Source organism: Triturus cristatus, chromosome 6 (genome assembly GCF_964204655.1).
Source record: "Triturus cristatus chromosome 6, aTriCri1.1, whole genome shotgun sequence".
Taxonomy (NCBI): Eukaryota; Metazoa; Chordata; class Amphibia; order Caudata; family Salamandridae; genus Triturus; species Triturus cristatus.
In genome coordinates, this window is record NC_140589.1 from 150,504,212 (window position 1) to 150,527,739 (window position 23,528).

The 23,528-nt window shown below is 50.2% G+C and overlaps 1 protein-coding gene across 1 annotated transcript in view; it reads left to right on the forward strand.

The window, feature by feature from the left end:
• DNAH14 (dynein axonemal heavy chain 14) overlaps positions 1-23,528 on the forward strand; it is an 894,889-nt gene that overhangs the window by 319,001 nt on the left and 552,360 nt on the right. The window contains exon 34 of the mRNA XM_085610384.1: positions 17,258-17,337. Within this exon, the coding sequence (XP_085466510.1) occupies positions 17,258-17,337 (80 nt within the window). The remainder of the gene's footprint in view (positions 1-17,257; positions 17,338-23,528) is intronic.

The following is a 23,528-nucleotide window of genomic DNA, read 5'->3' on the forward strand; positions in this document are numbered from 1 at the left end:
ACGGCTGATGCCCTGCCCTCCCCTGCTCACCTCGGAGTCCCGCTGCTGTCGCGCTGTGTGTAACCCTGCTGCTGCTGTTGCCGCTCTGTCACCTTGCGGCCCCGGCGTGAGGAGACCACAACCCCCAGGCGCCCTAGCGCCCCACCGACGTCACACAAGCGCCCGGAGGCGCTTAAAAGAACGCCGCTCCCTCGGTGGAGCGGGAAGTTTGAATTTGTAGACTTGCTTTACATCGAGAGCCTGATTAGCGACGGGGAACACGGCTGATGCCCTGCCCTCCCCTGCTCACCTCGGAGTCCCGCTGCTGTCGCGCTGTGTGTAACCCTGCTGCTGCTGTTGCCGCTCTGTCACCTTGCGGCCCCGGCGTGAGGAGACCACAACCCCCAGGCGCCCTAGCACCCCACCGACGTCACACAAGCGCCCGGAGGCGCTTAAAAGAACGCCGCTCCCTCGGTGGAGCGGGAAGTTTGAATTTGTAGACTTGCTTTACATCGAGAGCCTGATTAGCGACGGGGAACACGGCTGATGCCCTGCCCTCCCCTGCTCACCTCGGAGTCCCGCTGCTGTCGCGCTGTGTGTAACCCTGCTGCTGCTGTTGCCGCTCTGTCACCTTGCGGCCCCGGCGTGAGGAGACCACAACCCCCAGGCGCCCTAGCGCCCCACCGACGTCACACAAGCGCCCGGAGGCGCTTAAAAGAACGCCGCTCCCTCGGTGGAGCGGGAAGTTTGAATTTGTAGACTTGCTTTACATCGAGAGCCTGATTAGCGACGGGGAACACGGCTGATGCCCTGCCCTCCCCTGCTCACCTCGGAGTCCCGCTGCTGTCGCGCTGTGTGTAACCCTGCTGCTGCTGTTGCCGCTCTGTCACCTTGCGGCCCCGGCGTGAGGAGACCACAACCCCCAGGCGCCCTAGCGCCCCACCGACGTCACACAAGCGCCCGGAGGCGCTTAAAAGAACGCCGCTCCCTCGGTGGAGCGGGAAGTTTGAATTTGTAGACTTGCTTTACATCGAGAGCCTGATTAGCGACGGGGAACACGGCTGATGCCCTGCCCTCCCCTGCTCACCTCGGAGTCCCGCTGCTGTCGCGCTGTGTGTAACCCTGCTGCTGCTGTTGCCGCTCTGTCACCTTGCGGCCCCGGCGTGAGGAGACCACAACCCCCAGGCGCCCTAGCGCCCCACCGACGTCACACAAGCGCCCGGAGGCGCTTAAAAGAACGCCGCTCCCTCGGTGGAGCGGGAAGTTTGAATTTGTAGACTTGCTTTACATCGAGAGCCTGATTAGCGACGGGGAACACGGCTGATGCCCTGCCCTCCCCTGCTCACCTCGGAGTCCCGCTGCTGTCGCGCTGTGTGTAACCCTGCTGCTGCTGTTGCCGCTCTGTCACCTTGCGGCCCCGGCGTGAGGAGACCACAACCCCCAGGCGCCCTAGCGCCCCACCGACGTCACACAAGCGCCCGGAGGCGCTTAAAAGAACGCCGCTCCCTCGGTGGAGCGGGAAGTTTGAATTTGTAGACTTGCTTTACATCGAGAGCCTGATTAGCGACGGGGAACACGGCTGATGCCCTGCCCTCCCCTGCTCACCTCGGAGTCCCGCTGCTGTCGCGCTGTGTGTAACCCTGCTGCTGCTGTTGCCGCTCTGTCACCTTGCGGCCCCGGCGTGAGGAGACCACAACCCCCAGGCGCCCTAGCGCCCCACCGACGTCACACAAGCGCCCGGAGGCGCTTAAAAGAACGCCGCTCCCTCCGCGTCGCGGGACGCGCGCGGACGGGCGCCGGACGAAGCCCGGACAAAGGGCGGGCCGTCTGAGGCCGTCAGGGGCCAAAGGAGGCCGGGCTGGGCCACCCCTCTTGCTCCCACAGCACACCCCTGACTGGTACGTTTTACATTGCTGTTGGACATATCTGGTGAAGAGCGTTATAACAGACTGGTTGTTTAGACCTCTTGTTGTGACTATTTCTTTTGTCTGGTAGCCATGGCTATGTTTACACGCTCGGGAAGGGGAAGCACACTAGGTGGAGGTTCTGTAAGTGGCACTCTTGACCACTTCATAATTCGTGCCTGCTCTGTATTAGAGAAGGAAATTGCAATTACAGAGCGACGCCTTTCCCTGGACGCTACAAAAGATAAGCGTTCCTCAATGGGCGCTTTTGCGCTAGCTGTTTCACCCGCACAAGTTAATACTCAAGCGGTCAGCATCTTAACAGGGAATTCACCACACCTATTGACGAGTATAGATACAAATTCTCCTGGTCCTAGTGACCCTGTCCCTGTGTCATTGTTGGATCTCTCATACTCTCCCCAGTTAGTTGCTTCTCAAGCTACACCTAGCACTGCTAATACTGCTACTCCATCTCTTGTAATCCCCACAATTATTGAGCAACCCACGGTAGTGGACCCAAAAATTGTCCCAAACAAAAGGAAAAGAGTGGGTAGTGGTAACAGGGAGGACCAGACAAAAACTCATAAGAAAAGTAAAGGCAAAACACGCACTGGTACGGGTAAGAAAGTGGGTCACACAGCTTCCCCTATACCACATCCTTCCAGGACAAGACTGTCCCCTGTCCACCGGGCTAATCTAATCACTGATACTGTTGCTGAACAACTTCCTCAACACTTTGTATCCCAAAATAACCCTGATCCTCAGCTTGCACTGATTGGTCAACTGGAAAAAACTATTAAATCCTTCTTACTTCTAATGATGGAAAGAGTAAGGTTATTGTCTGAGAGGCTTGAGAGATTTGAGCAGGCCTCTCTTGACAATTTCTTTTCTCTTAAATCTCTAATCAAGTTGCACTCAAAGATAGGTAAGGATCATGATATCACTACTGATCCATCTTTAACGACCCCCAACGAACCTATACTTCAAGCTGTATCGTCGAAACCAAATGCTGCCTTAAATCTGGGCTCAAAGAATGGAGCTACTTCATCTAACTTAAGGTCTCCATTACCCATGCCATCTTTGGGTAGCTCTCTTCAAATTACCAAATCAGCCTCTGGCTCGACCAATAGTTATCCAACTTCCGGGGAATCGGGAAACAATGTCGAATCTGCTCAAAATTTCCAAAAACCATCTACCAATGAACCTGTACAAATTCAATCTAAAGCCCTCCCTACTGGTTTTGAGCAGCCCCTACCTTGTATTGATCTCCCACCGGAGTGCCTACCATTTGTTGCCATCCTGACTGGAGTCCCGCGTCCTAAAGCCGCCAAGCCAGAATCTTACACTGAATTACATAATAAAACAATCCACTGGCTGAATGCTAATAGGCCGCTTTCAAAACACCTAAATGGGCAGGTTCTTCATGTCAGAAGGGTATCCTGGGTGGGCAAAAAACCGAAAAATACGCCTGGTGACTGTATCATTATAAATTTTAGGGACCCCCGGGTTACAAGATTAATTTGTAATAGCCAACAACCCACTATGAGTGGCATAAGATGTCTAGACTTAAACCACTTTTATTCTGATATCTCCTACCCTCACTACTTATACCCTTCTTTTTTCCAATCACCCTACGATGGTTATTTTAAGGGAGTTGGAAACACCAACGAAAGGGTTCCTCCCATCTTCGCCCCCAGCAGATATCACGATACCTATAGCTGCTATGAGCACTATTGACACAGAATTCCAGCAGTTATAGATACTCCTCCAGTTGCTGGAATTAATGCCATCTCAAGAGATCCTGAAGCAGTTCTTGATCCTGATAAGGTTCCATTCCAAACTGGTTCAAGTTCTCACACCCTACAGCACTGCCCCAATCACATCTCAACTATCCAGGATATTAGTCACACTCCACGGACTTCTTTCTGTACCCCAATCCTGGCTACCACTAATTATTCCACCTCATCCGCATTGCAAGACACATCTACTATCCCTTCTTCTCTTAGGATCCTAAATTGGAATGTAGCTGGTCTTGCCAACAAATTAGACCTTCCAGATTGGAATTCCTTTATAACAACCTACAGTATCTGTATTTTCCAGGAAACCTGGGCAACAGAACCGCACCACATGATTGGTTACACCACCTTTTGCATACCAGCCACTCCCTCCCGGTCGGGAAGAGGACGCCCCTTGGGTGGCCTGCTGATCTGGGTTAGTATTTCACTTGGGTGTACCATTAGGCAGGCCCATATTGCTTCCCCAGATTTATTACGTCTAACCCTCAAGGGAGCCCAGGGGAACAAGTCTCTTGATATATTTAATATTTATGCAAGAGGCCTTAGTGGAGGAGCCTTATCACCTACACTTGTACTCCTAGAGGACGAACTGCGAAAGTGTCATCACGCATCTTACGTCCTGGTAGCAGGAGATCTTAATTGCTCCTTCGAGCCCCTGGCCTCAGTAGATCTTCCTGATCTACTAGAAGATGACGCTAAACGTGGTATTCCGTCATTAACGTTGCCTCCTATCAAGAGATGGACCAAGTCTGTTGTATTTTTGAATACCATGTCCTTGTAATTCGGCCTAAGGGCGGCCAATGGGAAAACACCCTCTGACCCTCAGGGTGCGCACACCTACAACAGGCCTAATCATAGTTCAAGGATCGATTATATATTTCTCGACCTTAAACTTTGGGCATTCATGGAGGACATGGAAATAATCCCTTCTCACGATAGCGACCATAATCAGCTATCTCTTTGTATTAGATCACTATGGGTAGATCAACAAGGGCCCTCGACCCTTCGAGCAGCCAGCTCTCTGCAAACCTCGGAGGTTTACCCTGCCAACTGTGAGCGGCGCCTCAAATGGCACAAAGTCATGTTGAATGAGGACAAGGTTGAATTAATAAAGTCAATCTTATATGCCTCACAGGTCGAGTTGGCCCATCCAAATACCCACCAGGTTGCACTCGATAGGGCCCCCTCTGTTTTTCAAGATACTATTTCCAAACTGGGAAATATTTTCCGAATACATAACAAGGGTGGCCCATCGAAGGGAGGGCCTAAACCTATCCTAAAGAATGGCTGGTATACGCAAAGCTGCAGAATTACGAAATCTGCCCTAATAGTGGCTCTAAAAAGTGGGATTGCATCTGCGATCCAAAAAGCAAGGAAAGATTATAAGACTTCCATCTCTAATGCCAAAAAGTCCTGGGAGGAGCAGTACTGGCAGACCCTAAGAGAGGCTTCCTCCAACCGTAATCCCGGTGTCTTCTGGGACGCTATTAGAACAAAGAACAGACCAGCCCACGATCTCCTGACATATAATATTACTGGTATAGCATGGTATGAGCATTTTTATAAACTATACTCTACTGGTTCTGAGAACGTGGCAAAGTTTCTGCCCGAGGACTCACCCCCTCTCATGGATGCCTCGAATGCTGACCCCTTCACGGAAGGAGAGGTACATAGTGCTATCAAGTCCATCATCTCGCAGAAAGCAGCTGGCCCGGACGGCATTCCTGGAGATGTCCTCAAGCTTGACCCTTGGAACTGGGGGAAGCTACTTTCTACCCTTATCAATGCCATCTTAAATGGCGCCCCGGTCCCCGAATCGTGGAAGGGGGCCGAGGTCGTCCCCATTTTCAAAAAGGGTGCTCGTGACGATCCTGCTAATTATCGGCCGATTAGCCTGATCGATTCCTCCCAGAAGGTCATCGGGAAAGTGATACTGGAGAGGATGTTAGCTTGGGTGGATGATAATGGCATCCTCTCTGATTATCAAGCAGGTTTCAGGGCCGGAACAGGCACTATCGAACAGGTCTTTAGGCTGTTTCTTATCTACTGGAAGGTTGTCCTTCTTGGAAAGGGCTCTCTCTATCTAGCCTTCATAGATTTAAAAACAGCATTTGACCTTGTTCCCCGAGATAACCTCTGGCGTGTCCTGGCCTCGATGAACATCCCCTCTTATCTATTGGCCCTGCTAATAAAACTCCATGATGGTAATTACGCCCAAGTACGCTGGGGTCCCCAGGGCCAGAAAACAGAGAGAATCCCAGTAAACAGGGGCGTCCGCCAGGGATGCGTTCTTGCTCCCACCCTCTTCTCACTTTATGTGAACGGGGTGGTGGACCATCTGCGGGAAGTTCCGGCAGATGCACCTTCCCTGGCGGGCGAACGTGTTCCAACTCTCCTGTTCGCTGACGATACCCTCCTTCTGTCTAAGACACCTATGGGCTTGCAAACTCTCTTGGACAACTTTCAATCTTTCTGCAATGACAGAGGCCGTATATTTTTATACCACCAAAACAAAATACCTAATTTTGAATCCTCCGAAGAAATTAGGTCGGCCTCCAGTCTTAAATGCAGTTCCTCTTGAAAGGGTCAAAGAGTTCGACTATTTGGGCATCCGCATAACAGACACCATGCGCTGGGTATCTCATGTACAGAAGATGCGCTTAACTCACAAAAGGGTCACTGGTGCCCTTCTTAGAGAGCACCGTTCATCCTCAACTAGGCCAATAGCCCCAGCACTAGATATTTACAAGGCAAAGGGCGTGAGCTCAGCGCTCTACGGTGCTGAATTATGGGGCTCAAATAATATCGAGGCACTGGCTAGATCCGACTCCAATTTCTATAAGGAACTGATGGCACTCCCACAGAGTACACCTATAGTGCCTCTATTGTCGGACTTAGGGTGCCATCCACTGTCAGACATGGCAAAAGTACGTCCCCTACTTCTTTGGGCACGGCTTTGGCGGACTCCGGAACTAACCAAGTATGCGGAGGGTCTGACTGAAATACTTTCTATGCCTTCCTGGAATAAAATCAAGTGGCTGAAAGATGTCAAGACCCTCCTCTACGATCTTGGTCTTAAAGATGCTTGGATAAACAGAACCTCGCCCCCGAAAGCTGTACTAAAGAAAATCTACTGGAGTTGGGTTATAGGCAAAAGGAACTCTAGCTCCCAACTAGGTAGATGCACCACTGAGTTCCTTCTTCTCAAAGATGTAGTTTGCTTTGAGCCTTACCTTGATTTTATTCAGAAGCCATATGACCGTGCCCTCTACTTCAAATTTAGGGCTGGTACCCTCCCGGTGCGTGAGCTGACCGCCCGCTGGAAATTTCCCTCCCAAACTTCTTCTTTCTGTCCTTTCTGTGAAACCAAAATTGAATCCATTGCACACGTGCTTTTCGCATGCCCAGAATATAAATTCCCCAGATCATATTGGCTCAAACCTCTATGTAGAATCCTGGGCACACGTGATCACCTTACAGCGCTGCGTATCCTTAAATCAGACACGAGACCTTTGTACGCTTGCGCACTATCAAAATTCCTAAGGTGGGCCTGGCTCCTAAGATCGAAAGCCCTGGCAGTTCTAGGCTAAAATAGCCTGGCTGCTTCTTTTACTTGTTTGTGCATGTTTTTATTATTGTCCTATTTATAATGTTTGCATGTTTTTTTAAAAAATTTCGCAAGATCTTGGGAACATGAAATATGATATGAAGAGTTTATATGTATATGGTTTTTATAATGGTTTCACATGTCTGTATATTTTTATATTTGTATGTGCTTTTTAAGATATCTTTTTTATCGAAATAAAGCTTATTTCAATCTAATACATGTTCAATCAAAACGCTATCTTCAAGGGCCCCATTACGATCTCAGCATGTTAAACCTTCTCCCTTTTCCGAGCTACCATTAAAAAAAACTGCAATCCTAGGACGTTGCTTGAAACTGTTAAGAAAAATGCCAAATTCTTATTATATATATGACCACTTCTCAGTCGCCGTGGCATGCGTTAAGTACGGTTGAGATTGGAAGAATATTCTTTATCCCAGATCCCATTCCAATAGCTCAAATTATATACCGGTCAAAAGCACAATTCCTATAGACCTCTCCTATTTCATAAACCAAAAATCAAATATGTGTTCCCCCATACACAAACTTGATATCGCTCCACTCACATCTTCATCACTTGCAATGTGCCAACAGTACAATCTTAAAACATTGCTTGAAAATACTGAAAACATTATGCCTAAACCTGTCAAAAACATAAATATCATAAATATAATAGTGATGACGAGAGATGAGAAAACCGTGCTATCTGTTTAGAATTCGATTAACAATATTTGAATCAATGGAGTGATCAGAAAATTGCAACGTCGTCCTGTGCATTTGATTGACAATAGCAAATAAATAAAGAGCCTTTCTTTCATACATGATCCAAGACAGGTTATAATGAAAATTATTGGTTTCTCAGGTTATGTTATGTTGATTTGTATAGCGCAATATTCACAAGAGAGGGTATCCAGGCGCTTGGGCAAGGTGTATGGTTCTGCTTCTATGAAGAGTCGGGTCTTCAGCTTCTTGCGGAACTCAAAAAGTAGGGAGGAGGTTCTGATTTGTTGAGTAAGATTGTTCCATGTCTTGGGTGCGATGTAGGAGAATGAGCAACCTCCAGTTTTGCTTTTGCAGATGTGTGGAGTGTGTGCAAGTGAGAGTGAGGCCAAGTGTAGGTGTCTGGTGAGTTGGTAAAAGTTTATGCGGCTGTTCAGGTAATCTGAAAGAAACACGTTAGTTAGATTCCTCACCTTAGAATATCCCCAGGCGTCAGACTGCATCCGGAAGATTTTTGTAGCAATACCCCTTGCGCGTCGCTAGGCGTCGTCTGCGGCTGCGCAACCGTCGTTGCCGTCGTGCGCCGGAATGACGTCGTCGGAGTACTTAGACGCCGCCCTCGCGCGCTGACGTCAGTTCTTCTTTTTTCCGCGCCAGTAAGCGCCGATCCGGGAGAGCTACCCCTTTTAGTCTTTTTTGACTAAATATTTTTGACTCTTTTTGTCACTGTCTCGACATCTGGTGCCGGTAGGATGCCTGGTTTCAAGGCTTGCGACGATTGTCATCGACTGATGTCGGTGACCGATCACCACCGCCGGTGCCTCTACTGTTTGGGCCTCGACCACGACGCAGAGTCGTGTTCCGACTGCAAGGCCCTGACCTCGAAAGCTAGGCGGGAGCGGTCCCGCAAGCTTCTCGAGCTCCGCCACTCGGCTCCGCACCCCTCTCGATCCCGGTCCAGGAGGACGTCCAAGGATCGGTCGCGGAGCCGCAGTCGACACCATCGATCGTCTGGCTCTTCGGGTAAGTCCAAACGATCCAAGAAGTCCAAGAGGCGACATCGCTCTTCGGACTCCCCTCGCCGGTCGCACGACTCGGCCGAGGGCCCGGGTGGTCCCACCCCCGCGGCTCCGTTGGAGCCGCAGGCGCCGCGCAAGTCCCCATACCCGCCGGTCCCTGGGACTGACGCGACGCCGGCAGAGGTCAGTGCCTTCCTCTCGGCCATGAGGGGCCTGGCCCCGCCGTCGACGCCCGCTGGCGCGCCTTTGGCCCCGCGGACTCGACTGGGCGTCCTTGCGCGCCGGCGGCTCCAGCCCCGGCGCCGTCGGAGGCTCCGGCCCCGACGCCGCAGGACCCCGAGGGGCCCAGGCCTGGGCCCCCGTCAACGCCGGTCGACCTCGTCACGCCTCCGACGCCGACTCCGGTCGACGTCGTTCCCCGGTTTAGCCCCGGTCCGGACCCGGCGCCGGTGCGGCGTCCATCAACGCCGCATCCGGCGCCGCTGGGGACACGATTTGTCTATCGTCCGGCTCCGATCATTCCTCCTGTTTACCAGGAATCGGATGACGGGGGCGACTGGGAGGGGTCTGAGGACCCTATGACCCTCCAGGGTCAACTTTCTCAGGACTGGGCAGATGAACTGGGGGAGGCCAGTGGTCTGGATACCTCACCGGACACTGGATTCATCTCTCCTCCGACTGTGGCTTCGGAGGAGGGTGCAGCTTTTTCTGTGGTGCTGCGCAAGGCGGCGGAAGCCCTTGGGCTCGAGCTGCCTGCCGTGGCTGTGAGGACGAACATCCTCACCGAGGTACTTCCGTCTGCAGCAAGCTCCACTGAGCCTCTGCTGCCATTCAATGAGGCCCTCATTGACGTTCTGCAGGGCACCTGGTCCAAGCCCTCCACAGTCCCTCCTGTGGATAGGAACGTTGCCAGGCGCCACCGCCCTGCTCCGGGCGACCCCAGTTTTCTGTCCCAACACCCCACCCCCGAGAGTCTGGTTATCCAGGCCTCTACCTCCCAATCCTCATTCCCGACCGCTCCTCCGGACGGGATTCCAAGAGACTGGAACAGTTCGGTAAGAAGCTGTTCTCATCGCTCAGTTTGGGCTTGCGGTCTTTAAACACCGCCTGTCTCTTGGACCGTTGTTCCCACTCTCTGTGGGATACGGTGGAGGACGTGCTACCCCTGTGCCCGGAGGAGGCCCGGGCACGACTCTCCCAAGCTTTGGCCGATGGGAGAGATGTGGCACGTCATGCAATCCGATGTGGACTTGACACTACGGACTCGCTGGGTAGGGCGATTTCTACCACGGTGGTGCTTAGACGTCACGCCTGGCTGCGGTCCACGTCATTTTCCGGGGATGTCCAGAGCACTCTCATGGACATGCCTTTCGATTGCACTCGCCTTTTTGGTGAGAAAGCGGACAGTGCGCTGGCTCGCTTTAAGGACTCCCGGGCTACGGCCAAGTCCTTGGGCCTCTCGGCCCCACGGCCACAGCCTTCCGCTTTTCGCTCCTTTCGTGGCCAAAGAAGGGGCACCTCCTCACGTCCGCCTAGCCACCGGCCGCAGAATCAACCTGCACGCGGTCACGGACGTGGTTTCCGCCGAGGCGGTTCTGGAGGACAACGCGGTCAGTCCACATCCACCCCGGCAGCATCCGCCTCAAAGCCTTCCTAGTCCGAGCTTTCAGGCCCATTCCTCGCCAGTGGGAGGCAGAGTTCGCCATCACCTGCTCCACTGGCGTACCATCAATTCGGACAGGTGAGTGCTGCAAATCGTCCGAAGGGGCTACTCCCTCCCCTTCGAGACGACCCCTCCAGCCATGCCACCGCAGCACCACCGTATCTCGGAGGATCATTTGAATCTTCTGCGAGAGGAAGTTTCGGCCCTCTTGGCCAAAGAGGCCGTTGAGCGCGTTCCGAGCCCAGAAGTAGGTCGTGGTTGTTATTCCCACTACTTTCTGGTTCCCAAGAAGGGCAAGGGGGGCCTACACCCTATCTTGGACCTCAGGAACGTCAATGCCTTCCTCCGGAAGGAACGGTTCAAAATGTTAACTTTGGCTCAGGTTCTAGCTGCCCTCGACCCTGGAGACTGGATGGTAGCGTTGGACTTGCAGGACGCATATTTCCACATCCCCGTCCTGCCGGCCCACCGGCGTTACCTGCGGTTCACGGTGGGACAGGAGCACTTTCAGTTCACCGTGCTCCCCTTCGGCCTCACCAGTGCCCCTCGGGTGTTCACGAAAGTGATAGCGGTGGTCGCAGCTCATCTGCGCAGATCAGGGGTTCCAGTCTTCCCCTATCTCGATGACTGGTTGTTGAATGCGGGCTCGCACCGGGCAGTCGTCTCCCACCTCCAGACTACGGCGGATCTCCTGCATTTGCTAGGGTTTTCCATCAACGTGCCGAAGTCACACCTGAGCCCCACTCAGAAGCTCCTCTTCATCGGAGCGGTTCTCGATTCGGCGCAGTTCCGGGTTTATCCACCGGAACAGCGGGTCCGGGATATACAGGCCCTGATTCCCATCTTTCGGCCCCTATCCTGGGTTTCGGTCAGGCTAGTGTTGCGGCTTCTGGGGCTGATGGCCTCCTGCATCCTACTAGTGCATCACGCCAGGCGGCGCATGCGGGCTCTGAAGTGGGACCTGAAGTTTCAGTGGGCCCAGCATCATGGCAACCTGTCCGACCATGTCTTGATCTCGGAGGGCACTGCACAGCAGTTGCAGTGGTGGCTCACGGACCGCAATTGGGTCACGGGCAAGAGCCTCTCCCTACCCCTACTGGAGCATGTCGCAGTGACGGATGCGTCCCTCCTGGGCTGGGGCGGCCATATGGGAGAGGCGGAGATCAGAGGCCTCTGGTCTCCGGCGGAGTCTCGCCTCCACATCAACTTTTTGGAGCTAACTGAGGAGCCAAGATGGCGGACGGACAGGACGTCTGAGCTCCCGGCTCCGCAGCCCGTCTGCTGTTTACATGACATCCTGATCTTTAATCCTGCCTACGGCGCGAGCAAATGTAACCACGAATGTGCTGATACTTTCCGCATTCCTCCGATGTCCCCGCCGGCTTTTTTGGTCGAGGATTCATAGAGTTTGCCGACTTTGGACTTTGCCCACGCACTCTGGCCCGACCACCGCCACCGGACACCGCTTATCACGTACGGTGAGACGACCTGGGGCTGGACCGGCGCCTGGGGAAATGTGACCGGAGGTGGAGTGGGCGGCTTGGCGGAGCCTTCTTCGCGACGGAGAGAATTCCTGTATGATTGGGTCCGGGCTGGCGAACCTTCCTTTGTCCTGCTACCAGCGGTCAGAGCGGTATCCGTTTTAGAGCGCCCACCACCCGCATTGCAATACAGCCGAGGGCTCTCCCATCGTGTGAGCTCCGTATAGCGAGCAGTAACTCTTCTTGCCTTAACTACTATTCCTCCGTCCTATGGAGACGCCCTCACCCCTCCGATGTGGGCTAACTGCAAACATGGTGGCGGTGCCGGTCTGCCTCGCCGGAAAGACGGAAGCCTCCATATCCCTGACGCAAGCTTCCCTGCCTACTGTCGAGCTGGAGGGTGTCCCGGTGGCGCCTTTACATACTGCCGACATGCGGAAGCGGGGAGCAGACCTGACCTATGGTGATATCCTTCTAGCCCTGGAAGACTTGAGGGCGACATGGTGCCAAAACACTCGAGAACTGGAGCGGAAGATCGATGCCGCTATGCCATCCAGGGAACTACTGCGGTTGTCTGACCCCCCAATGCCTCTCATTCCCTTCGAGGCGGATACAATGTGGCGACAGGGGGATACTGTGGAACGTCCTCTCCCTGGCTACAGTGTCGAGTGTTCTTTTAATGACAAAGTTGCAGATACAAAGTTCCCTTCCACTTTACAAGCTGAAACTCTGCCTCTGCAAGCGTTGCCACGGCTTCCTCAACATCGCCGGAGTGTGTGCCGTTCTGTGGGGAAAACTGTGTTGGTCACTATCGATGTGGTGATGGTCTATGATTGGGAACTCTCGCTTCCTCTCCCTCTGCGTCTTCTATGCCGGGAGCGGCCATCTTGCTCCTTTGTCCTGCCTGAGGTACTCTCCCAGCGGTGGCCATGCTTGGTGGGGTTTCAGCGTTCTGGCCAGGGCTGATGTTGCCTCCCTTGATGATCCTGCCTGACCGCCTGGCATGACCCGGACTAGAATATTTGTCTATGTATCTGCTGTGCCGCATGTGTGTAATTTGCCAGTGTTGATTGCGGGGGTGGATCTGTGGGGCCACTTAGGATCGGGCCAGGGCTGGGCGATTCCCTTTAGTTTGCTGTACGTATTGGCGGGCGGGGACTAGGACGGGACTGCTAATTATCTGATTTATTCGCACATTTGGAATGGAGTCTCCCCACCTGCTGCTTTGCTTGCTACTTCAGTTGTGCTGATGATATTCAGGGTGGGGGATGCTTATGGGACTGTGGTGACCGGGAGTATGTGAAATTTCCTCCTCCTGCCTTCTCAGGGAGTCGGAGACTGGGATGTTCTTTCCCACTCGCCAGACTCTCTTTCCTACTTGGGGTTCATTTGGGGCGACAGGCATGCCTATTGGGGGGGGGTGGGCCGTGGCCTTCCGCTGGTATGCAGGGTGGGGGGATGGGATGTGTTCTATGTCCTTTCTTCGTCTCTATGGCCCTCTTTCTCTTTCTTTCTCTCTTCTTCTTCGGCTTCTTTCTCTTTTATGTTTCTTTGTTTCTTCGGGGTCGGGGCTCAGTGTTAGTAGGGAGTTTATTGTGTTCTATCATTCTGTGGTAAAGTGTTTGCTCTTAGTTCCTGGATGGTGGCCACCTGTTTCCTTACAAATGCCTTCCTATATAACGCCTCCTTCTGGGTGCTCCGTGAACGGTGATGTCTCTCCTGGTCAGTGTCAGCTTCGACTCTTTTCGTAGTTCACTACATTGTACTCGACAAAATCATAAAATTAAACCTTTTCTTATCCTGACATTATTGTTCTATGTTCTACAATGTCATAGCGGCCGGCCCCGAGGGGTTGTAGGCAGACGCTGTGTAATGTGCATTTACCGAAATAAAGGTTTTAAAAAAAAAAATAAAAAAAATAAAAAAAAAAAACTTTTTGGAGCTGAGAGCGATCCGACTTGCACTGAAAGCCTTCCTTCCCTCTGTCAGGGGAAGTGTCATGCAGGTGTTCACGGACAACACCACCGCCATGTGGTATTGCAACAAACAGGGCGGGGTGGGGTCGTGGACCCTTTGTCAGGAGGCTCTGCGCCTCTGGACATGGCTGGAACACCAGGGCGTCACCCTAGTGGTTCAACATCTGGCGGGCTCTCTGAAAGCCAGAGCAGACAAACTCAGCCGCCGGTGCATGATGGATCACGAATGGCGTCTGAACTCAGAAGTGGCGCAAGGTCTCTTTCAGCAGTGGGGAGAGCCTTGGTTAGATCTATTCGCCACTGACGAGAACACGCAATGTCAGCAGTTCTGCGCGTTGGAATTTCCAAGGCGGCACTCGCTCGGCGACGCTTTTCGTCGCGAGTGGAGTTGCGGTCTGTTGTACGCCTTTCCGCCTATACCACTTCTGCCCAGAGTGCTGAAGAAGATCAGGCACGACCGGGCCCAAGTCATCTTGGTGGCTCCGGATTGGGCACGAAGGTACTGGTATCCCGAGCTACTCAGTATGTTGACCGATCCTCCGATACGCCTGCCCCTTCGGGAGGATCTTCTGTCGCAGTAGCAGGGGACGGTCCTCCACCCGAACCTGTCCAGCCTCCAACTCCATGCGTGGAGATTGAGCGGCGGCAGTTGATGCCATTTGACTTGCCTCCTGAAGTCTGTGATATCATTCTGGCAGCCAGGCGTCCCTCCACAAAGACGGTATACGCCTGCCGGTGGAACAAATTTGTGGCATGGTGCACAGCAAAGGCTGTGGATCCCCTTTCCGCCCCTCTTTCTGAGGTTCTCCTCTTTCTTCTTTCTTTGGCCCAGCAGGGCTCTGCCTTGGGCACCTTGAAAGGTTATCTTGCTGCCATCTCTGCCTTCTTACGGCTTCCTGATCAGCCTTCTCTCTTCAAGTCCCCTGTAGTGTCACGCTTTCTTAAAGGCATTACTCACACGTTCCCTCCTGTCCCTTTTGTAATGCCTCAGTGGGACTTGAATCTTGTTCTTACATTTCTGATGTGTGCTCCCTTTGAGCCTCTTCACAATTGTCCTCTTCGTCTTCTGACTCTTAAGACTGCTTTCCTGGTAGCCATCACCTCGGCTAGACGGGTGAGTGAGCTCCAGGCTCTTTCGTCCAAGCCTCCTTTTCTATCTGTTCATCCGGACAATGTTGTCCTTCGGCCTCGTCCTTCCTTTCTACCGAAAGTGGTGACCCCTTTCATCTTGGGCAATCTGTCACCTTGCCTACCTTCTTTCCGCCTCCGCATCCTTCCAAAGAGAAAGAGAGGCTCCACCGTCTGGACCCAAAGCGTGCGCTCTCTTTTTATTTGGATAGCACTAAGCAGTTCCGGGTGGACGACCAACTTTTCGTTGGATACGTGGGTGCTAAGAAGGGGAAAGCTGTGCACAAACGGACCATCTCCCGGTGGGTCGTTTTGTGCATAAAAATCTGTTATTCCTTGGCAAAAAAGGACCCTCCTGCGAGCCCATTCTACTCGGGCCACAGCGGCTACTACTGCTTTGGGTCGGGGAGTCCCTTTGCAGGATATCTGTCAGGCGGCGACGTGGGCTTCTCTACACACGTTTGCCAGGCATTATTGCCTAGACAGCCAAGTCCGGAGGGATGGCTTCTTTGGCCGTTCCGTCCTCCAGGACTTTCTGGTGTGATCTTGGTTCGCAGACCCTCCACCGGGGTTGGTATTGCTTGGGTATCTATTCTAAGGTGAGGAATTTAACTAACGTGTTTCTTTCAGATGAACAAGTTATTTACCTTCGGTAACGATGTATCTGTAAGAAACATTAGTTAGTTAGATTCCTCACCGACCCACCCAGCCTCCCCGTTTTGCGAACTGACATATAGGGTTAAGGTTATCCTTGTCAGGTCCCTAGACTTTTTTGGCACCAGTGTCGGTCTCTTGCATGGCTCTGCGTTCCTGGCGCGGAAAGCTATGTACAAGAACTGACGTCAGCGCGCGAGGGCGGCGTCTGAGTACTCAGACGACGTCATTCCGGCGCACGACGCCAACGATGGACACGGAGCCGCAGACGACGCCTAGCGACGCGCAAGGGGTATTGCTATAAAAATCTTCCGGATCCAGTCTGACGCCTGGGGATATTCTAAGGTGAGGAATCTAACTAACTAATGTTTCTTACAGATACCTCGTTACCGAAGGTAAGTAACTTGTTCTTCTGGTTTTGTCTTGTGTAGGGCTTTGTGTGTGTGCGTGAGACGTTTGAACTGGCTGCGCTTGTGAATGGGGAGCCAGTGAAGCTTCCTGAGGAGTGGTGTGATGTAGCTGCAGCTGGGAGGTCGAGTATGCATCTTGTGGCTTCATTCTGGATGGTCTGGAGTCTGTGTAGGACTTGTATGGAGATTCCGGCATAGAGAGTGTTGCCGTAGTCCAGCCTGATGGTGATGAGTGCTTGAGTGGCGGTCTCTAATTTAATTATTGTGCTGACTATTGAGTCCTTGCCTCTTGCCCCCAACACTACTCACCCTCGGTACCCTAATAGTTAAGTATGGAAAGGGTATACTTGGCCCAGTTTGCAGAGCAATAATGGGACAGATCCAAGTCTCCTGTTGCAAGCAACCTCAGTTATCAGGACCACGGCTCAGTAGCCCCTGTCTGCCCTGTGCCTCGCGCTTCCCCAAAAGGGGGTCTGACAGAGATAATCAAACTAAGGGACATTATATAATCCACATCATTGCTGAATGTTGATTACGCAAAATTAGGTAGGAAGGTAAGCTTTTCTCACCGGATGGCCCATTTAATTAATAAATTGTGTGTATCCCTGAGTTCCAAGGCACATCAGACACGCCAAAGTCGTCGTCTCTTGCCATTGCTAATCCTCCTGAACAGACTTCCTATGATTTTTGGGACAGAGCTGGGAATACTGTCTATTTCTTTAAAGGGACTACACAGATAAGCTTCTGTGGTATTACATATATGTCTAGGAAACCTTTAAGATAGTCTGATGTAGCAGTTATATGTAAATCTAGGACAAAGTATTACAGGCAAATGTAAACCCTAATTACCTTGCCATTTGTGGTGTCTCCTCTTTATGTGTTTTAACACTTGAATGATTAACACTTTTTTTCACATTTTCTAGGATCACTATGACTTTGGTATGAGAGCTATAAAGACGGTGCTCATTATGGCTGGACAAAAGAAACATGAATTTCCATTAAAGTAAGTATACTTTACTTTATCTACAGTTGTATTGCATCTCCCATTCTTAGTAAACTCTAAATAGTTTCAAAATTCTGGATAAGAAGATTCAGAACCTTTAAGAAAGAGTTCATGTTTTAAATGTTTGATGGAAGGCGTAAATCTTAGGGATGAAGCTTTAAACCTAGTTTCAGAAAGATGATCATCAAACAAATGAAGATGTTTTACGGAATGAGGTTCTGTCTATCTGAATTTTATTATATTCTATCCTAGCCATTGCTCTGCAAGTGATACATGTAATTATCACTAAGCTGTGTGAAGCCCCAGGTTATCAGGTTTTGGAGCACTCATGTTTCCAATGTATGTTAAACTATAGTAGTCTCTTTCCTCATTTGACAATATGTCGATGTGTGTCGTAGTCATATTACCTTCACCAAACCACCAAACTGAACAGTGGAGGGTCCTTTGATTAAACAGACTTTGTCCCTCACTTGAAACTTAAGGGAAGATTTTCATTTGCTCTACTAATGATAGAAGACACATTTGAATAGAGCACTCCTAAAGCTCATAATGTCTGATTTAGACTTTGGGGGACAGAGGTAAACTGTTGGTATGGCGGAGTACTTTATTTCCACCATAACAAGGGTCCTCTGTACAACCCAGCGGACATCTTTTAACATTGGTAGGAACTGCTGTGGCAGTGGTTCGCGTCAGCGTATTAAACGTTTTTGACAAATTGTACCATTGGAACAAACAGTACAGTCCGTCAAACTTTTAGCATGTTTTTGTTATTTCAAAAGCAAAATTCCAAAGCTGGATTTTGTTTTTGAAAATACAAAAACTAATGGCCTCTACTCCATAGAAGTTCTCTCCCATGGTGTGGGGCTCATTTGACAGTTTTCATTGCCCTTTACCACCAAATTCGGATGGGTGGTCGAATCACCAAACCTCCAATGGCCCTTTCTCCGTCAGGCCATCGGAGGAGTATGTCAGCGACAGAGTTGGACTAGTCTCTGTCGCTGGCATACTTAAGGCATGTCTGTCAGTAAATTAGATTGGCAGGCCTTCAGTTTGGTGGAGAGCGTACTCCATCGCCATTGTGATGGAGCACTCTCACCGCCAAACTCTAAGTCAGCCCTATAATCTTCATAATGGAGAGGAGACTCGAATATGTATGTATGCATGCATGTACGTATGTATAGACTATTTGTATAGCGCAAACATAACCAACAGGCAGCAGAGCACTGTACATGGTAAAGGCAAGCATATTGTCAACAAATAATAGGCGAGTTGTCTGAATTCTGGGAGCAGAAGTGTTCTGTTGCTGCACTGTGTTAAAGAGGTGCATCTTCAACACTCTCGTAAATGGGCGCATGTTGAGGCGGTCCTGCAAGATATGGCTGTGTTGTTCCAGATCCTGGATGCATAGATGGAAAAGACCTGCTGCTTATGTTATTTAATTTTTACAGTTCTCCTTCTCTAATCTCATGTTGTACGGGCTCTGGGTGTGCCGTGAGCCCCCAGAGATGTTGAGCTTGAGTGTCATATAAACAGGGGTTCTGGTTGTTATGGCTTTGCAATTGATGCACCTGGGTTTTCAAGAGAGTGTGGTTTGGCAACAGGAGCCAATGGAGTTCGATCATGATGGGTGGGAGGTAATCATATTTCCTCAGACTTTGGAGGAGATGTGCTGCATCACGTAGGATTCCCTGAACGGGCACCAATGTGGAGTCTGGAAGGCCATGAAGCAGGGCATCACCACCATCAGATATGAGAGAGTAAGAGGGTGTGAGCAGAAGTTCTGAAGCTGCATTCTAGAAGAAATGATTTCATCTTCTTTAGAAGAGAGCGGAGGTGCCACGATATTTTACTTTTTATGGCAATATGTTCCTTGAGTTGAGGTTGGTGTTACGGGTGGCTCCAAATGACTTTGCATATGAGGAAAGTTAGTATTCAAAACCATTAAGGTTCATGTCATCGAGCCATGATTGTACTATTTCTTGCTTGTTGTTTTTGGCAAATAACAAGAATTATGTCTTGGTGGTGCTGAACTTCAGGTGGCCACTGAACTTCCAGGTCCCGATGAGGCACAGGCAGTATTTAAGGTGTTGGATGCCTGTACTGGAGGATATTTTCAAGTACAGATGTGTATCATTTGCATATTGGTAGATTGTGATGTCATCTATGAGTAGAGCCCCAAGGGCCTCCTTATAGAGGTCAAAGATGTCCTGGGAACAGTATGGTACTCAGGGGGACTCTGCAGGTGATATGAATTTTTGGCATCTGGAGGTGTCCTTGATCACAAGGGCACCTCCAGATGCCAACAGGTGTTGGTTGGAAAGGTGGGAGGAGAACTAGTGAAGGACATTGCCAGTGACTCCCATTTAAGACTCCAGGGTGTCTAGGAGGGTGAGATGGTCGACCGTGTCCGAGACAGCTGAGAGGTCCAACCTGTGGTCAGGAGGGTATTATCTATGATGTGTAAGGTCGCAGTCTCCATGCTGAAGCATGTTCTAAATCCAGATTGGTAGCCACCGTGCTTTTTTGATGATATTGCCGATGAAGGGTAGGTGAGTGATGGCCAGTAGTTTGCAAAGTCAAGGTCTGTTGTAAGTTTGTTGAGCAGTTGGAGGATCTGGCCTGTGATGAGCACTTCTGGGAAGATGCCTAAAGTAAGAGAGCTGTTGACAAAGATGAGTAGGGATAAAAGAGCTTCCCCGGGGAGAGTTCCAATGAAGAATGAGGGTAGACATCATCTTTAAAGGAAGTGTCTTAGAGAGAATCGAGTATGTCAGTGAGATCTCTGAGGGATTGGGATTTGAAGGATGATCTTTGCAGGACTCTATGAGAAGTGATTACTGTAAGAGGAGAAGCTGGATCGGTGTTGTCAATGTATGGTAGGATGGTGTGTATTTTTTCACTGAAGAAGAGGTTGATGACATTGCACTTGTCGGTGGAGTGTGGGATAGGAAGCCCAGGAAGATGACTGATGCAGTGCTTTATTGTCTTGATGAATGTTCTCCTTTCTTTGGTGGCTTTATTGACAGTGTTGGTATAGTACTTTGCTTTGGCTGATGTGATGAGCTGTCTGCTTGTTGCACAGAGGGACTTCAGTATTTATATGCTCTTTGGGAGTTCTCTTTTTCTTCCATTTACTTTCCTGTCTGCAGATGGAGGATTTATTGTCAGCAAGGTCTTTAGTGTACCAGAGTGCTAAAGGTTTTGCCATGCACTTGCCTGTTTTAGTTTGAGCATGGATATTCACATACTTCTCCAGAAAAAGTGAAAAGTGTTGAAGTCATTTATGTGTTAGGGTGTTGGCTTGCACCCGAAATTGGCAGGGTGAAAGATGATTTTATGCATTAGGTTGTCGATGGAGAAGTCTTAGAACGATCTGAGGGTTTGATCTTGTCTTTTGTGTGGACTTAAAATGTTAGAAGGATGCTAAGCAGAGAGATAGGCATTATCAGGTGGTCAGTGTAGTCTAGGACTATGAGTGGTCTGCAGTGGATTGTTGGTAATGTTGAGAAGACAAGGTCGAGGATGTGGCTTTCAGAGTGTGTTGGTTGTCGATAAGGTTGAGGCAGGTATTCTTGTTTTCTTTTTTTGATTCGTATTGTCTGGGAGATTGAATTCACCCAAAAAATGGCATGCGCAGGAAAGATGAAGTGATGAAGATATCCAAGAATTCATTAATGAAGCTCTTATTCTGCCCCAGAGGTCAGTAGATGAGATAAAAAGTGGCCGACTGAGAGCAGAGAGTGGAAATTGGCATGTCTGTAGTTTCATGGAGAGGAATGATGCTTGCCTTGGGTGCAGGATCAACACGATTTATAGATTACATTGAGGCTTCCTCCCTTCTTACATGTGCAGTCCATATGATGGATGCTGCAGTCCGGGGGAAGACGGATGTCTAAGATTTGTGAAGTAATTATGGTGACCCACATGATGAAGAGGGTATCAAGCTTGTGATAGGTGATGAGATCTTCAATGTCAGGTGCCTGGAAGGCTGCAGAGTGAGTGTAATGAGCATGAATTGGAATGAGTGTTCTGACATTTGAGGGTGTGTGGTAGTTAGTTCCATGTGTATGAAGTTGGGTCTATGTGTTGTGAGGGTGCTATGTGAGCTTTTGTGTCGCCTAGTTTTCATTGTGATTGTGGGGATTGGAAGCATGGGGTGAGGCACATGATTATATCTTACCTTGTAGGTTTGAGTGGAACAGGGGTTCTCGCCATGGTCATTGACCCTAACATACCCAAACAGACCCTACCCATGTCTTGCCTTTGCTGGAAAGGCCCATGCAGCAGGATATCCTGAAGAGTTAATTAAAGTAGGGACAAGGCACCCAATTATGTCACTACCTCTACAAGTGAATGCTGGGAAATGAGGTGATCAGCAAAACACACAAGATGATGGACGGAATGTTGCACATTGGCAAAACATTCACCCCCAGTCACAGATCTGGGTTTAATCCATCGTTATTTTGCTCACCACGCCACCCCAGTTCAGACATGGCCATATGCAAATCAGTATTGACCCTGTGCCTCATGGGAACAGTCCAGCCTGAACTGCCAAGCCATGTCTTCCCTGGACCGGAATCAAGCATCCTAGGACCGGTTTAGGGGTTTCACCCCTCTTCAGCCAGGATAGCTTGACTCCAGTGGCGTAGTGAGCACGGGACCCACGTCTGGGCATACCCTTCCCACATAGGGCGAACAGCAAAACACACAAGATGATGGACGGAATGTTGCACATTGGTAAAACATTCACCCCCAGTCACAGATCTGGGTTTAATCCATCGTTATTTTGCTCACCACGCCACCCCAGTTCAGACATGGCCATATGCAAATCAGTCTTGACCCTGTGGCTCATGGGAACAGTCCAGCCTGAACTGCCAAGCCATGTCTTCCCTGGACCGGAATCAAGCATCCTAGGACCGGTTTAGGGGTTTCACCCCTCTTCAGCCAGGATAGCTTGACTCCAGTGGCGTAGTGAGCACGGGACCCACGTCTGGGCATACCCTTCCCACATAGGGCGAACAGCAAAACACACAAGATGATGGACGGAATGTTGCACATTGGTAAAACATTCACCCCCAGTCACAGATCTGGGTTTAATCCATCGTTATTTTGCTCACCACGCCACCCCAGTTCAGACATGGCCATTTGCAAATCAGTCTTGACCCTGTGCCTCATGGGAACAGTCCAGCCTGAACTGCCAAGGGAAATGAGGTGATGTCACTTTTAGTAAAGATGGTGATGAGGAATGAAGTCCCCTTGCCTGGCTTCTTCTTTTACAGACAGATACATGCTGGTAAATGCAGTGATGCAGTGATTATCCAAAATTGCCAGCCCCGCAAGAGGGTACTAGACTCCATGTTGGTTCTACCTGAATGTGGCCTTATGCAGCTGAATCTGTCATTTTTGTCTGATTTGTGGTGGATTCATGCTTCGGAAGCTGACATTTGCCTTAGTGAGTCTTGCGTGTGGTGCACAGGATTTTAAATCGGATGCACTGTTCCACGTGGAGCCTGTAGAGTCTTGCTCATTAGTTAAAGAACCATAGTTGCAGTTTCCACCCTTGATAATCTGCCAGTTGAAGACTTCACTGTGTGTTTCCTTCACCCTCAGCCTTTGGTGATTCAGTGAACTTAGACATCACTAATGGGCACTGTCAAGCAGGCTTGAGAGTTCCATCCTGTCACAGCTGATCTAACAAAACGTGTTGTACTAAAAGAGAAATGCATTCTATAGTAATGTGTGGCATTGTTGAAGTGTTCCTAAACATGCATCGTTCAGATACTTGCTTGAGGAAGGTTTACATATTAAAATGTATTTCGCATGACCGAACCACAGCAACACAAGTCCAGTATAATCACAAATTGGCACCAAATTATTCTCCTTTTTTGCAAAACATCATGGAAATAAGCTTAACGTGAATCAATGTTGTTATATTTTATCACCTGCACAAAGTTTGCGCCTCCCTTTACTAACATTGGTGTGATTGGAACATGTGAGGAAAAGTTAGTCAGTGTTCACTCTCCCTTCTTTCTCTCTGCCATGATGGGGACAGCGCCTCATTCCTTCATGTTCCAAAACGTATCGGAGTCTTCTCTCAAAGCAGCACCCTGTGGCCTGTTTTTTGTAACGCAACTTATCCAACAAGAGTACTCTTGTTGGATAAATTGCGTTATTGGATTTGCCGTTCTATA